Raw genomic sequence first — 17641 nt, 5'->3', positions numbered from 1 at the left:
CCCAGAACGGTGTCCTTGCAGGATTACCACCGCTTGTCGGAATTTTACTTCCGCAAACGGGTCCAACGTAAAACAAAGGCACGAGTCCAAGCAAATATAGTAACTGGATCGCAAATATAGTAACTCAGCGCTATTTGGCTGAGAAGCACTGTTGAAATTAGAATAAGGGAGGAAGGTTAATTTTTATTGTGATCCTATAGCATTTACATAAACGTAGTGTACAAGTAGAGCAAAAAGTGAGACATTTGAAATCTATATAACTCACGTGTAATTTCGTGTAAGAGTAGAGTAGACATACAGCAGTTTCAGTGTACTAAAAAGTTGTGTGCGCCATTTTGCGCCGGAACAAGTTACACAATTCTAAAACACCCCTAGAAAAAACACATTTTCTCAAATAACTTTTCAATTTCAAGAGATAGAGCTTCGCAATGTTCTACAAAAACGTGTAGCTAACGTGTTAGCTAAACAACTTTGTAGAAGGTGGTAAAAATGCCTGAAACATAGAAAAAAAGTTATGCTCGAAAAACTAATTTCAGGGACCTTCCACAGAAAATGTCACATATCTCGTTCTATATAAGTCATAGGTATAGAGTGTCTTTGGCAAAAGGGCTTGAAATACCATCCACTACAACTTTCCTGAAGACACTAGGCTTATATCTGGTTTCGATGGTTAAGCCAATTTTTTATCTCACTTTTAGGTGGATTAATCATTTTACAGATTTTCTCCCTTGTTATATCTAACGTCTTCTCCAAACAAACTCCAAACTCCAAACTACAGCGAAAAAATCAACAGAAACGATTCTATTAAAAAACGCACGAAATCTGCTGATGAAGTTACAAGAAGTTTGATACCCATTGTTGCATTTTATATCGCATCTTAAATTTGAATTAATATGCCAAAACAACTTTAGCACCCCTAGAATAAGCTTTATAGCTGTGACATTATCCAGACACCGATAGTTGTTATGTGAGGAGGTATCTGAACAGTAAGAGTCAATTGAGCTCTGTTATTCTAACACCGAATATGTAAGTGAAAATCAAATCTGTATATTTATGTTAATATTATGTTCAATAAACATTTTATAACAGCTTTGTAGCTGACCATTGACAAATTAATTTGTCTGTCTGCTGAAAGAATCGGCGAATTCTGGAACCTCCCGCAACACTACAAAGATATTCGTTGCAATAAAATCATTCAACGAATTGGTTTTCTCCGATGGTACAATATGATCCAACTAGAGGGACCATATCTCAGACCAGTTCTTCACCGCGAGATGCACGAAGGGCAATCCTGGGAGTCGCTCAATAGATCCTTTTATTAGTCATTGGAGGACAATCATCATTCAGAATGGCAATGAATACTCATGGCTAAAGTCATTTGACAACGCGGGCAGGAGTCTGTGCTGCAATCATGTGTATAGTGCGGCTGCTGTGCAATTTACTCAGAACGACGTGGATGGACACAAACCAGTGAGCAAGGGAACCGCAGATTGTCTACAGTAGGACAATGATAAATTGCAAATTCCGATCGCCTTTACTGGTGCCACCAAACCGAATAGGAGTAGTTGATAGCACGTTCAATTGTCTTTGCCATGTGGTTAGTCTATTGTGCTTTTTTGAGAATCAGCAAGTAGCAAAACAGCGTAAAGCGAACACAGAAATTTATTTTCGAGGTTTGTAGTGATATAGGGATGCATAAGAAATAATATATTTAAACATAATATGTGTAATGTGTCTGTATGAGTCAGTGATACTTAGATGTCAGTTTTGTGTAAGCATTTTTCTAAGTAATCAAATCTGTACTGTATTCAAATATTAAGAAAATCTGTAAAACATCTACATATGAAGTAGAAGTGTTACGGGGGGGAGTGTTGCATTTTATATCGCATCTTAAATTTGAATTAATATGCCAAAACAACTTTAGCACCCCTAGAATAAGCTTTATAGCTGTGACATTATCCAGACACCGATAGTTGTTATGTGAGGAGGTATCTGAACAGTAAGAGTCAATTGAGCTCTGTTATTCTAACACCGAATATGTAAGTGAAAATCAAATCTGTATATTTATGTTAATATTATGTTCAATAAACATTTTATAACAGCTTTGTAGCTGACCATTGACAAATTAATTTGTCTGTCTGCTGAAAGAATCGGCGAATTCTGGAACCTCCCGCAACACCCATATTGCGGACTACCTACCGAAATCAAGGATCAATATCATCTAAATAGGACATGTCCCTAGAAATCCGGATTTCCCGGAAATCATGCCGATCACAACTTGATAGAAGAAGAAGTTTTAAATTGTGCGAGACCAAAATAATGTAGATCGGTCACACCAAGTGGCATTTACCGGCGATGTGACAAAAATTTACTGCCAAGTTTGGGTACACAAAGAGGGTCGTGATTACAAACGAATTCTTTGGTTCGACGAAGCAGCTCAAGTGCAGCACTACAGATTCCGTACGGTAACGTACCGAAACAAGACAGCCCCGTATCAAGATATTAAGGCCATGCGAGAGGTAGCTAGGCCCTACGAGAAGATTTATCCGGAGGCGGTTAAGGAACAGGTGAGCAAAATTCTGGGTTCAGCGGGATTTGAGCTCAGAAAGTGGACGTTCAACAGCGAAGCACTTCTATCGAAGCACATCTTCAATCAAGCTTTCGGAACAGGAATAATTGGTAAAGGCATTGAGTATGCTCACGCAGTATGGTAGCGCACGGAAGATGAGTACGGATTCAAGATTTGTATATCGGCGAACAGCGTTAACACCAAGCGGCAGATGATTTCTGATTCATCGAGATTGTTTGACCATTTGGGTGCAATTAAGTGCACTGATTTTTTCACACTCTGTACAAATCCACCCAACCCGTTGTTGGGGTGTGTTAGTGGATTGTTCTAGTAGGCTATGGTATGGACGGTTGATGGAATAATAAATCAGATTATTGTATGCGTCACAACATAACGGATGTTTTCCCTAGCAGCACAATTCACGTTGATTTCTCGCTTAACTTTTTTAACATTTGCGTAACATTTTTTTCATGAATTAATTTGAATACAGCAATCAATTGCTTTCATGTTGTTCTGTTGATTGCGCTATTAAAATTAATTCATGAAAAAATGTTACTTAGGTCCTTTTGAAAAGATAAGCGAGATTTAGTTGCAATAACTCATATATGACCAAATTTGGTCATATATGAGTATCATCAACTGATTTACAACATGTGTGTTGTTCGGGTTTTATTCAAGGTACCACATCTGGCGACGAGGATTAAGGCTCGAATCTACAATTTTCATTATCTAACACCCATTATCAAATATTTCCCCCGATCTAGCGAAGAAGGATTTACGATTGGTATGAGATAAGTTATTAAATAATGGTTTTACAATTTTTTGTACAACTGCTATAAGCAGGACACTCCGCTGCTAGCAACAAGGAAAGGTATAAAGCCGCTACCGTGGGTAGAAAAAAAGAGATTTACTGCTATTAAGCTGGACACTTTGTCATTGTGAGCAATAAGGTACAGTGGGGTAAGTGGGTAAATGGGATTAGTGAAAAAAAACGCGAGTATTTAACTGATGAAGCACAGAATTATTCAATTTCACTTCACAATCATACAAGGCCATTCAAATCAATGCGTTGAATAAGTGAAACATGAAATAATGAACCATTTCAACATGCGAGAGTAAAAGTTTATTAACCTTTCAAGTTTATCTTTTGCACAAGTTGTTTTGCGTGTCAATAAATACAAATATTTTGTTATGTTGGTTTCCATAACACATTCAATTAGTGCATTGATAAGTTGGTTTTCTTTGTAGTTTTGAATTCCAGCCACTAAAATATTTATATGAACATCATAAATTTTGAAAAAAATATTTTATTGCTTTGCCTGTTTTTTACCATGGGTGGGGCAAGTGAAAATTTTCCGACACTGAATGCATTTCTCTATTTTTCCAAACACAAATAATTTCTATTAAGCGTATATAAACAAATAATACCAATTCGAACTCATTCGAAGGCTTTTGGTTTTTACAGTGATACGTGGTAATACTAAATCAGGAACCCAAAGTGCCAAGCATGTCAGTGTTTTAAATAATCCATGTTTGATAAATAATTCGTGAAAAAATGTTACTTATATAGCTCAAATAGAAGAATCACTACTATTGCAAATATATCAACAATTATGATTTATTTAGTTGAAATTTATAAAATTTATTTATTTGGTAATGTAGACTCTTCTACTGAAATCATTAGTGGATTGTTAATGAAACACAATATGATTCCAGGTTTGACGAATATTTCAAAGATATTTTTTCTGCATTATCGTCAAAGTTCATTTTCTTACTATAAACCTGAAATAGAAAGTAGTGTTAGGCACAAATGGAGATGAGATATTAAATCTCAAAAAATTCAAGTAAAGAAAACATAAAAATATAAAAATCATTTAATGGAGGCACTTTAGTGCCCTATGACTTTCATGAAGTGTCAAAAAGCACCACAACAGATCACAGTTATGCTCTATTCAGTATAGTTATCGTTTGCATGAAATATATGAACAGAAAATGTGTTCTTATATTGAAAAATCCTCTTTTAAAATCATTTTTTCACTTACCCCACATGTGGGGCAAGTGAAAAATTGAAACCGATTTTTTTGTTTTCCAAATATTTTGTATCCTAAAAGTATTTTTCAAAGATCTTGTTCGCAGGCATATAAAGATTGGATAGATGATTCGTTATGTCATAAATATGATCAGTTTCAATATTATCTTCAACTTTTATGACTTGATGAACATGAAATATACGATTTCCTTTACCCACTTGCCCCACTGTACCTTATATATAAATATTTGAAAAAAAAAACTAAATGTTTGCAAAGAACAGCAAAGCTGTTACCATAGCAACCATTTAAATGAGTAATTTTACAATAAATTTTCAGTAATAGAAATTCAAAATGGAAAGCTGGAACATAAACCCGTTTAAATTCAACCACCTTCCTGAGACGCAAACCCGTAAAGAATGGATGCGCTGGAAGCGAAATTTTGAGGTCATTGTGGCAGCTAGCGAGGAGACAAATTCGTCAAAGATCAAGAATGTACTACTTGCCAAAGGGGGTCTCGAACATCAGGATTTATTTTATTCAATTGACGGAGCAGATGTTACCGAAGGCAAAGAAAAAGGAATTGACCCTTACAAGACCGCCATAATCAATCTCGACGAACATTTTTCACCCAAGCAACATGAATCTTTTGAACGAAACGAATATTGCAAACTATCATCAGCTGTTGTACAAGATGGCCAACATGAGACCTTATCGAAATTAGCGTTATTGGCGTTAGTAGATTGTTCGGTAAAATTCCCTAATATTTGTGGGTTCGTCGCTATAACGGCGTTGAAGTTATTTGCTGACGGACTTGGAGGTACAATGGATGCCACTTTTGCTTCAAACGCAGCAGGTCGTGGGTTCAATCCCAGGCCCGTTCCATTTCCTACTCTGTATCTTTCTCTATACTTCTCATGTTTTAGCTAGGACTGGAAATGGAGTCCATACCGTTTCCAACTTCTACCTTGATTATACTATTCTTGTATTCTGTTTGAATTGGAAATGAACAGAAAAACTCGATTTCTGTAAATAATCAATTCATTAACCAAGACGAACCACTGCCATAGCACCTAATCCCCCAAATTCCAATTGAATTCCGCATTATCTTGTGGCAAATGCAGAGGTGCTCTCGGCTTGCAGTAGGCGAGTGAGATTGCTTCATAATTTCCTACCCATCCCCAACAGACCGTAAGGACATGGCCGGCGCCGTAATTGACCATTGGGTAGTCTAGAGCTCTCGGACTGTGAATATTGAGGTTGGAAAGCAACTCCCATATGGGTCATTCCATATGAAGTGACCGAAAAAAAAAATGCAAACGTGCAATCGACTTTCTTAAAATTAAATGAAATTTTGACCAAATGTTTATGTATCGGTTATACACCAATTTCGTAGTGATTGTATCTCCCCACGATTATTACGACCATCCCTTTTTTCGGACAAATGTATGAAACCCATCATTTTGTTTTGGTAATATCTCTGGAACTGTGAGGTCTCTTTTCTCTTTCCGGAATTTTCCTTGAAAAATTAATCCGAATAACTACAATTTGTTCCTCAGCCCTAAAAGATTAAAAATTTTGAAATAACGTAGTTGAATGATTGGTACACGTAGTTTGGCAGTGCTGGCAGAATAAACAATTTTGGTCGTCGTTCCAACAAGGATCCTTCATCTGCAAAGTTTTTCGGCATCCTTAGGGTCAACGTTTAACGAAATATGTCACATGGTTTAAGAAAATCTGAATTCTCTAGGAGTTCAAAATGCAAAAAATACAAAAAAAAATTGATAGCAAATTTTATCCATTTATTTTCAAAATACAGAAAGTAAAATCATTATCTCAAAGAAGACCATTTTTATGATGTTTGTTTTTGGTCTACTATTTTCATATTTTGATAATATACATAGTTGACATACACAGTTGACAATTTTCGATTCCTTGGTGAGTGACTGAGAGCTCATGGCTGTCGTCAAATCACATTTGCGTGCTGTGAAGTGTGGGTTTAATTCCCGTGGTAACTTTTCGTGGATAATTCTCCTCTGGTCGACTAGTATTGACATTAAGATTTAATCCTGCCTTGTGTATAATTACAAAATTCGTTTAAAAATTTCATCCAACGTTTTTTGCCATTTTCAACCCTCTTACCTCCCACTTGTCACAAATAGTCAGTTCACAAATCACTTACCCTCTCCTTCTGTACGTACAAGTTTCGCTAGTCATGTTGAAAACCGAAATGGGGGACTATCGAAGTTGGATTTTTCTCGGCCCTAATTAGACTAGCGCGCCACTAGCGAAGTTAGGTTCAACGTACGGATTGCGAGAAAAATCCAACTGCGCTAGTCCCGTATTCCGGTTTTAAACTTGATCGAGTATATCATTTACATAATGATTTGCCTTTTTCATGCACTATTTTTCGACAATAACATAATGAAATCTACTTCCTTATGAGCTACTTTATTTTTCCCTTTCTGGTACACTAAGCGTACCGAAAGGCTATATGTTCGCTCCGAAAACAAACTTTTTATAGAAGGCCCGGGGACCCATAGTGTTGTATACTAATCGACTCAGCTCGACAAATTGAGGTGATGTCTGTGTGTGTGTGTACGCAGAAAAATTTTAATTCACTTTTTAGACATTTTCCCCTAACCGATTTGCTCACAACATGTTGTATTTTACGGGAAATCTTGTCCCATTGTTTCCTATTTAAATTTGACTGGTTCATACTATGGGCTCGAAACATTTGGTCAAAATACTATTTTCAAAATTCACGAGAAATGCACAATTCCCGCAAGGTAAAATAATCAGGGTTTTTTAGATAATCATATGGTTTCTTCTTGCTTCTCGTATGTCTTTCTTTTGCTGTTTTAAAGAAAATATTTGTTTAACGTTGATGAAGTTCTTGTTTCATTTCTATTTCCCGTTACACAAATGAAACAAGAACTTCATCAATGTTTTCATCATCGTCATAAATTTAGTATTCTTCGTTCCCATCCTTCCTACTGTGATACTGTATTCCTCAATCCAGATTAAAACACAAGTATTTCGGTTCACTCAATCTAACGTTATTTTGTAAAAATAAAAGAGTATAAAAAAGATTTCGGCTCCGTAACGCTTAACAGCATATGAGCCGAAGGCTTTTGAAATTAATTAATGATTTATAATATAATATCTTTGAATTCTTGACAATTCCATAAAAACACTCTAGCAAAAAGGGTAAAGGTTAGGTATGCATAACAAAATCTTATATGATTGATAAGTTCCATATGAATCATATAACATTCAGAACTCCATAACTCGAGAACGGCTTATAGTATCTTGGGGTTTCGAGTGTTTCTTACGCAAAATTCTCTGGACAACACGATACTGGTGTTATTTTCCAAATAAAAATATACTCATTGGCAGAAAAATACAATTTTATACTTAAAACGCAAAAACAATACAGATGGCAACACTTCTTCTGAAAATCGATATTTTTCTCAAAAAGTTTGAAAAATTCTCTTCAAAATGCATAAAAAGAAGTTATTTGTAGCTTTAAAACTGTCCGAGATATAAGTCGTTCAAAAATATGGTTTTTACAAATCGTCAAAAACGGGGGGTGCTCGCATTTGCCGAGGGGTTGGCCAATCATCAAATAAATTTGGATTTTAACATATAATCGGTAAATAAACATATCCACGAAATTTTATGAAAATCGGTGTAAGTCGATTACAAGTGGTTCGGTCACTTGGTATGGAATGACCCATATTCATTCCATTGGTTCCCTATGCAATTATATGCTCATGCATAACGGCGTTGAAGTTATTTGCATGTTTGCATGATTTCATGTTCATATAAGTTGAAATACTTAGTTGTTGTGATAATATGAGCTATAACGATATCTGTATGTCCGTTCCACGAGGAAAATCATTCCGTTGCACCTAAGCTAAGCTTCTATTGATCACATTCTCCTCCCCCAGCACAAATTGACGGCTGTTGACGCTATGTTTGAGCGTGTGTATAGCCTTCTGATGACCCGGTATCTTACGATATCAAGGTTGCAAAGGAACTAAAATTTCTATGCATTTTTTGGATGATAATTAAAGACTATGTTAGTCCATGCGTTTCTTGGTTAAGTAAACTTTAAAGCTCATACCTGTATCAATCATTTTCCCTTCGAAAAAACCAAGTTAAAAATAACGAAGCTTCTCGCACCAGCAAAAAACAGGAAGTGATGTGGATTGTCTAACCGTTGTCGCCGGATTCCTTTCCTCTTTGTGGGGTAACAAGATCGATCTGTGTGATGATATCAGTCTTCTTTCCTGTTGTACCTTTCTTTGGTTTGATGTCTTTGCGGTGAATAGCGTTGCTTCCACCTCAAACGAGGTCATACATCATACTCCACTCGAATTGTTGGGATTTTGTTGTGTTTGCACTCTGCGATTCCTGGTGACGGTGTAATGACGGCCCCTACAACAGCTGGAGACCTTCAGACAGCACCCGCGCCTTTCTTTGTGATTGAAACCGTCGCTTTAGATTGCTCCAGACTATATTGTGCTTTTCGATGTTTTGCTTAATGCAGCAATTTGATTTCAATCAATCACGCAAAAATATATTTATTTATATTCTAAGACCGCGGCGTCGTTCTGTACAAAAATGATTTGTCGGTTGATAGCTTTACAAATGACGCTCTATGTTCTGTCTGGGCGTGTTTTTTGATTGCGGTGACACGAATGTGCTTTTACGTGTTTTGAACAAATCGATAAATAACTGGCAACGAAAGATTGTAATGATTTCTGAAAATAAAAATAAATAAAAAAAGAAAAAATTATAGACAAATGAAGTTTATACTAAAATAGAATATATTTTAAAAATAATAATGAAAGGACAATGGTACTGGCACTGTGGGGTGATATGGAGCAGACAGGAAAGGTGATTTAACAAAAGATGGTAAAGTGTATACCAGACAAACCATTTTCAAATTTCAGCATTTTACAAGACAAGTGAAGTAATGACATCCGGATATGATTCTGGGTACATGGGCCACCTTGGGGTCAGTTCCGAGGCCCTTGAGGAAGCCTCCGGAAGTAACAAATCAGCCATTTTCGAAACCATAATATAGTATAATATTTTTGTCTTCGTAGATTCGTCTCTGGAACCATTGTGAAATTAGTTCGGATTCGAAATTTGAAACGGAACGCGTGTTTTTTTTATATTTTGATAGTTACAATAAATAAAATAGGGATCATTAAATTGAAAGCGTGCCCAAGTATTCGTAATATATTCGTAAAATAAATAAATTAATTAGGGTGAAAGGCGGCTTTGGCAGGTTTTGTTCTATTATTGGCAGGGGGCTGTTATGGCAGCCTATAACCATGGAGCATCTAAACGACTTCGAATTGGCTGATGACGTTGCACTCCTCGCGCAACGGCGCTCTGATATGCAGAGTAAGCTCAACGACCTTGCCGAGCGCTCCTCTTCGGCAGGTTTAGTAATCAACGTCAACAAAACCAAATCGTTGGATGTAAACACGGCGACCCCTTCCAGTTTCACAGTAGCCGGGCAACCAGTGGAGAATGTTGAAAGCTTCCAATATCTTGGTAGCCAAATGGCGTCGGACGGCGGTACCAAGATCGACATAGGCGCACGGATCAAGAAAGCAAGGGCTGCCTTTGCGAGTTTAAGAAATATTTGGAAAAACCGGCAGATAAGTGAACGCACCAAAATTCGAATTTTCAACTCTAACGTGAAATCTGTGCTGTTATACGCTAGCGAAACATGGTGTGTATCAGTGGAGAACACTCAACGGCTGCAGGTGTTCATTAACAGATGCCTGCGGTATATAATTCGGGCCTGGTGGCCTCACAACTGGATCTCAAACAATGAGCTCCATCGTCGTTGTCACCAGAGGCCGATAGCAACAGAAATTCAGGATCGGAAGTGGGGCTGGGTCGGGCACACTCTACGTAGGGGCGGAAACGAAATCTGTAAACAAGCATTAGACTGGAACCCAGCGGGACATCGCAGCAGAGGCAGACCCAGAGGCTCATGGCGGCGAAGCCTCAATAAAGAAATAAAAGAAGTCGACCGAAATCTAACCTGGCAACAGGTTAAAGCGATAGCCGGGCAACGCTCAGGATGGAGATCTTTCAAGTCGGCCCTTTGCACCACCGGAGGTGTACAGGATCCAATGATGATGATGATTGGCAGGGGGGTTTTTGTCGACCGAGTTTTATGAAATTTGGCCACAATATTCTTTGATATGCAAAGAATGTTCAGGCCAAATTTGAGCCTAGTCAGTCATAAAAAACCCCTACCAATAATAGAACAAAACCTGCCAAAGCCGTCATTCCCCCTAATTCAATTTAAAAAAGCCGGAAAGTTCTACTCACTTTTTAGTGAAGTAATGCGGTAATGTTAAAAATCAAATTCCACCACACTACCAATTTTATTTAAAACCAAATCAAACTGCGATCAATATAAGTAATATCTTAAGAATGCTTTTTGATCACATTCAATTTAGTCGTTTTACCGCTACCACTGAATTTTTTTTTTATCAATTTTCCAAACTACCTTGATGGATCTTGCGTTGTCACCTTTTAATTTTTTCTATCATTATGTGCTTTATCTCCAAGGCTATGAAACATAACTTTGCCTGTAAAGTGACATTGTAGGTAACGGCAAACTATTAATAACAGCAAGGTGGCCTTTACCATCACAGAAAATGGGAGGGTGAAATAATATGCCTTCATAACAACACTTGTAAATAAGTAGTCACGCACGCAATGGATCAACATAAAATAGAAATATCTAGCATTCAAAATATGAAAGTTTCGTTCAGTTCAATATCGATTAGGTATGACAAAGAAAATCAAAAACTTTTTTCCTCTATATGCAAGAAATAGAATAGAAAATTTAAGTATGATTAGTATACATCAGTGTTCAAAAGTAATTCATCAACATGTATATCATAGGAATATACTTTGCAACTTTTAATTCAACACGATAATTACAAATAGGGTAAATCCGGGTGGTTGCAACACCTTTTTAAAAATCGATATTTCTCCAAATCAATACGTTACATTATTGACACTCTACTAATTGTTTTTGATAGTTTAGACACAGACAAACAGACGTTACACTGAGGAACTTCCCATCGAACATGAGCTCAATGGTCGTTTTAAATTCATTGTTTGCGAGTTTCACATCCAGGGGCGCGCGCATCGTATATCTTTGTATTTGACATCTCACACTAGCGCCTTCTGTTGACATTGTCGTACTAAACTTTATTTCGTGCACATGCACGTGATGTGGTGGTAAAGTAACTGGCCGATGGATTTTAACACAAATTGTTGAAGCTGTTACGTCTGTTTGTCTGTGGTTTAGGGATCCTTCTACATAGCGAAGAAGTTCTTTGCAAAACGAAAATAATCGGACTGTACTATTTACATTTCAAATACGAGAAAGGCAAAAAAGTCGAATCCGAGTGAGGTGCCACAATAGAGTAGACCTGTGCGCCGACATTTTTGTAAGCGGCGGCGGCGTAAGGCCATTTTTACACCGGCGGCGGCGGCGTCGGTGGCGTCACGTCGTATAAGCAATGTTCGGCGGCGGCGGCGTGAATCGGCGTGAAGAATTTCGAGCTGAGAAAAACAAATTTCATGTTGCAAGGTTTTTTGCTTTTTTATAAATTTTAAACTTTTGTGTACAATTGCAAGCTACAGTCAGACTGATGGGGTGAACATCCTAATAGCTATAGCTTGCATCTCCACAGCAAAGGTTTTCTTTACATCCTCCACTAAGACATTACCGCATAACAGCACATAAGTTCATTGGAAAGTATTTCGGATATAGATTCAGAAATTCGTGTGGAAATTCCTCAAGAAATTAATTTAGAATTTCCCTAATGAATTCCTTCAGAACTTCCTCCAAGAATTACCTTGAAAATTTATTTAGGTATTTCTTCGGAAATTATTTCCGAACTATCCCCAAAGGTTCCTTCAGGAATTCCATTGGAAATTAATTTAGGGATTGTCTTCCGGAATTTCATCATAAATTTTGCCGGGAATCGATCCGAAGATTCCACCATTATTTACTCCAAGAAATCCTCCACGAAGTCCTTCATAAGTACTAGGAATTCTTCAGATAATTCTTTCGTGCTATCAAATGTTAATTCGTTGGTTTGGATGAGCTGCAATTTTAAATGTCGTTGAATTTTCAAAACTATTTGCTGTGTAGGGTTACGTATAGTATTCCCAGCGGAGCTCAATAACCGGCTCAGGGTGAAAAACCAAAGATTGAAATTTTATTGAGCTTGAGCTTGATTGACTGCTCGTAGTTGCTACTCCATTATGACCAGATCAGCTGTTCTTGCACAGGGAACCAACAGATGTTTGCTTGGGACTAGCACACATCTTCAATGTACAAGTACTGGTGATCTCATTTGTTAGGTCATACTGGCGCCTGCCACGTCAGAATGCAAGTCAATGTAGGGAAGGGGGAGGAAATGATGATGCAATCACTCGCACACTGCAAGCCGAATATACCTCTGCACTTGCCACGAGTTCATGCGGAATTTGTTGGAATTTCTGGGTTAGGTTGGAGAGGCAGGGGTCCGTCTTGGTTAACGAGCTGCCAATGTGATAGATAGGAGAAGGTAACTGATGGAATTTCTAATTGGATGTAGGAAACGAGCTCTATAGTTCATTTCCAATTCTAGCAGATTACTGTTAGAATACTCAAGTTGAAGGTATAGGGATAGTAATGGAAACAGTATGGAAGTCCATTTCCAGTTCTAGCGATTGCTAGAACATGAGAAATAAAGAGAAAGATAAAAAGTAGGAGAATGGAACGGACCTGGGATTGAACCCACGACCTCCTGCGTATGAGGCAGAAGCAGTAGTCATATGACTACCAAGCCCGCTTCGAAACAAGAGAGATGACGCACTGAACTGATTAATTTTATTACCGGCCGCGCAATGCAGAACACAATAATTCGGCCGACCGCGCGATCGTTCTGCTGACCGAAACATGAGAGATCATGCACTGAACTGATTAATTTTATTACCGGCCGCGCAATGCAGAACACAATAATTCGGCCGACCGCGCGATCGTTCTGCTGTCCGAAACATGAGAGATCACGCACTGAACTGATTAATTTTTTTACCGGCCGCGCAATGCAGAACACAATAATTCGGCCGACCACGCGATTGTTCTGCTGTCCGAAACAAGAGAGATCACGCACTCCCAAAGATTGAAATTTTATTTTGCAAAAACTCCACAGTAATCGTGTATTCTCCGAACTATACAGATTCATCGATTGTTTAAGATGCTGCTAGTTGACATTGAACATAAAGATATAATATCTGCTTAAGAGGGGTGTGCAATACCCTGCCGATACCCTATGTCAAGTGCGGGTTCGATTCCCGTACCAGTCATAAAAACTCTTCGATAAGCGAAAAATTCATCACTGGTCTGCTGAGTATTGTTCGCAGTCTGTTGTCGTATGTAAGTGTCCAGTCTTGGAAAACCATTATTTTCAGATTCTGGAGCGTTACCGTCGTCGGGGGTGACAATGGGTCAAATGGAGGTGAGAATGAGTCACTGTTTCAACTACTTAGAATGCTTGTAGAATAGATTGAATGTATCTGAGCGCAAGAAAACTAAAATGTAAGAGACCTTTTTGAACGATTTTGTTATCCAGGCTGTCAGTGAGAGCGATGACCCATTCTCACCCCCCAGACCCATTGTCACCCCCGATGGCGGTATTCAGAGACTTACGGAAATTTCCATAGATCAGAGGTTCCCAAACATTTTGGTATGCTATCCACAAAGTAGAATCCCATGTTGTTTGCGGCCCACCAAATACAAGGAACGTAGATTCTTAAAAAGTAGATAGAAAAATGAGTTTGCATTAGATTGAGCCAATTGTAAATAATTGCACACCTCTTCATTGTGTACTGTGTAAAATCTCAATAATAATATGACACATTCCACGCACTTGTACGTCAAAGGACCAACATTTCAAACTGAATATTAGGGTCCAGTATCAATAGGACACGAAAACATCTTCTTCTTCTTACTTCTTCTTATTGGCATTACATCCCCACACTGGGACAGAGCCGCCTCGCAGCTTAGTGTTCATTAAGCACTTCCACAGTTATTAACTGTGAGGTTTCTAAGCCAGGTTACCATTTTTGCATTCGTATATCATGAGGCTAACACGATGATACTTTTATGCCCAGGGAAGTCGAGACAATTTCCAATCCGAAAATTGCCTAGACCGGCACCGGGAATCGAACCCAGCCACCCTCAGCATGGTCTTGCTTTGTAGCCGCGCGTCTTACCGCACGGCTAAGGAGGGCCCCGAAAACATATATATTGAATTATAAGAAAAAACATTTTTCCACTGAAAATTGGTTTAGGAACATAGTTTAACAGCCAATCAAAGTAGTAGACTTTTAGCATGAGAAAAAGACTTCGTAATCTTTTTTTTACAAATGTGCTCCATCGCACCTATTTGATTCCTTGAGGAATGTCCTTAATAAAGACATATTATATTAGACATTGGAATGAATTTCACTTTAAACTTGAATATACAACAATTGTGCCAATTATGCGTCTTGAATGACTCGAGAATTGTCGAATCTGACACGTCTCACGTGACAGACCGTGTAATATAAATGGGAGGTATCGGCAATTTTCATTTTACTTAAAGTATTGACTCTAGAGCGTAAAGATTTAAAATGCACGCAAGTAGTGCACTCTCTTGTAATGAACATTTGTTGAGGCATGAAACATACACCAATGTCTTTGAAAGGGAATAAATAAAAAGTTTAAAACAGACCACGTTCCAGTAGAAACGTAGAGTAAAAAACGACAGAAAGGTGCATCTTCAACATTTCTGATTTGCTTAGGTCATCATCACCTTTCAAAATGGTTAACGCAGCAAAAGCAACATAGAACTTTTAAATGTAAAAATACAACTCACTTCTAGGGGGATCGATCATCTGACCGCGTATTGAAAAACCGATCCTGATCATACCTGGGTGTGACTTATTTAAAAATCAGTGAACCCATTAGCATTGATTTCGTTTCGAAAACTGGATATTTGACGTGAATTGTTTTGGTCCAGTACCGAATTCGGGCCGATTAGTCCTTAAAACCTTAAAAGCCGAAACTCCAGATCGCGACCACTAACTCGAACAAAATTCAACGATAGATAATGTGATAATATTCCACGTAAAATGCAACATGCCGCATCGAGATCGACTGAAAATATGTACTCCATCAACGATAAACACGTTCGCATAACGCGACACCATTTGCAGAACACTCCCAACAAACAACGACAAGCTACAAATAAGCATCTAAGTTGAATTATTGTTTATTTGTGATCTTCATAGCTGAATAAAATGGATCCTGAATAATTCGCTAGACAGATTTCATTTCAGCATTTGATTCAACTAATATTCGACTTGGCCTATTTATTTGTTTACCACCTTTATTTGAAGTCGAAATAACGTTTTAGTTTTATCACATTTCAGCACATTGGAGAAGTTTATCAATGTACTGAACTAATGATTTTCAAAATTCTCTGTTCGACTATGATGTGATGCTCTAAAAGGGTGGTCGAATTGAGTTTGAATAGTAGATTAATAAGCAAGCATTAGACATTCTTCTTGACCTTTGTCCTTCTTAACCATTGGATTTCACCTGTCGGATCTATCGCACAGTGGAAGAAAACATTATAGGTAATAGGTTATTCTTTTTCCATTTGAAAGAAAGCCGCGATGGCTTGAGCTGATGATATTTGGATAGGAAAATAATGATTTATTTCCAAGACATTGTTGGATTCATTGACAAGAACACTCAGGCTTTTTATTTCGTGGGGCAATTTTTGATCCTTAAAGGTGTTGGAGATTATATCCAACAAAATTGCTGGAGCAATGAAGAAAATTAATGCAGTTGTTTTAAAATTTTGCGGAAACGAACACAAACAAATTCATATAAAATCGACCATATTGCTCATATTTTTTAACCATATCGACCATATTTTTCTATATATAAATAAATTTCGATATGTGTAGTTATTTACTTGCTGCATGTGTGGTATTGATGGCACAATCATATCGCAACCGGTTATTCAGAGATTCCGAGCAAGGTCGAAAATAAATCCATAAAATTTCCATAAACTCCATTAATATCATTGGGGACGGATTTTATTTTATCGTTTTGACATTATTTTCATATATTACTAGCGAAAAATACCCAGCTTTGCCCGGGTGTTGCAAATGTCACAATGAATTTATTTGCAGCACCGCACGCTAGATCAATTCCCGCGCGTTTGTTTTGTTTTCCTCAACAGCTGACCTAAAATTGTATTCAAAAGATTTTTTACATTTCCCCGTTCAATTAATCAACTTTTTGTAGATACAAACCTTGCGGATCCCAAAACGAATCGATTAGGGAAAAAATCTTGCCAATCGGTCAATCCGTTCGCGAGTTAAATCGTCAGGAAGGGAATCTCAACTCATTTTTATTATATAGAAGAAGATTTCCCAGTGTTCTATGGTTATGACTAGCTGAACAATAATGGTTGAAATAAAAATCTTGTACAGTTATTAACAAACTGTAGTTTGGTTCAATCAAAGTTAATTGCCTATTTCCGGGGATTAAACCACCCGACTTGGACGTTAATTTACAATGTTATGGAAACTCATATGTGAATATGTACGTTATGTGGAAGATTTTCAATTTTTCAAAAATTTTTCAAATTTTCAAATCAATATCTTCCACATAACGTACATATTCACATATGAGTTTCCATAACATTGTAAACTGTAGTTTGATAGATTGAATTGTTGAATAAGAGTCCAATAATGATTCATATTCAGCCACACGATTATTTATGTTATGCATCGAGTAGGCCATAACTTACAAATCAAGGATGGCGTGGATGACAACGTTACCGGCGGTTGATCAAATGTCAGCAGTTCGAGACCCGACTTAAGAAAATTATAAAATGAAATATGAAAATAGCAATTTCTTCAACATACGTTCAATGGAGAT

The 17641-nt window shown here is 37.5% G+C and overlaps 1 protein-coding gene across 4 annotated transcripts in view; it reads right to left on the bottom strand.

Moving 5' to 3' along the window:
* The window catches only part of LOC134226093 (tumor necrosis factor alpha-induced protein 8-like protein), a 94733-nt gene that overhangs the window by 14982 nt on the left and 62110 nt on the right, over positions 1-17641 (bottom strand). Inside the window, exon 2 of one of the 4 annotated variants that reach the window (XM_062706643.1) lies at positions 8726-9365. The exons of the other annotated variants lie outside the window; for them this stretch is intronic. Coding sequence (XP_062562627.1) covers positions 8726-8738 — 13 coding nt within the window. The 5' untranslated portion in view covers positions 8739-9365. The remainder of the gene's footprint in view (positions 1-8725; positions 9366-17641) is intronic. 4 annotated transcript variants of the gene reach the window in all.

This window comes from Armigeres subalbatus, chromosome 3, assembly GCF_024139115.2.
Source record: "Armigeres subalbatus isolate Guangzhou_Male chromosome 3, GZ_Asu_2, whole genome shotgun sequence".
Lineage (NCBI taxonomy): Eukaryota > Metazoa > Arthropoda > Insecta > Diptera > Culicidae > Armigeres > Armigeres subalbatus.
This window is presented reverse-complemented; position numbering and strand designations above follow the sequence as displayed.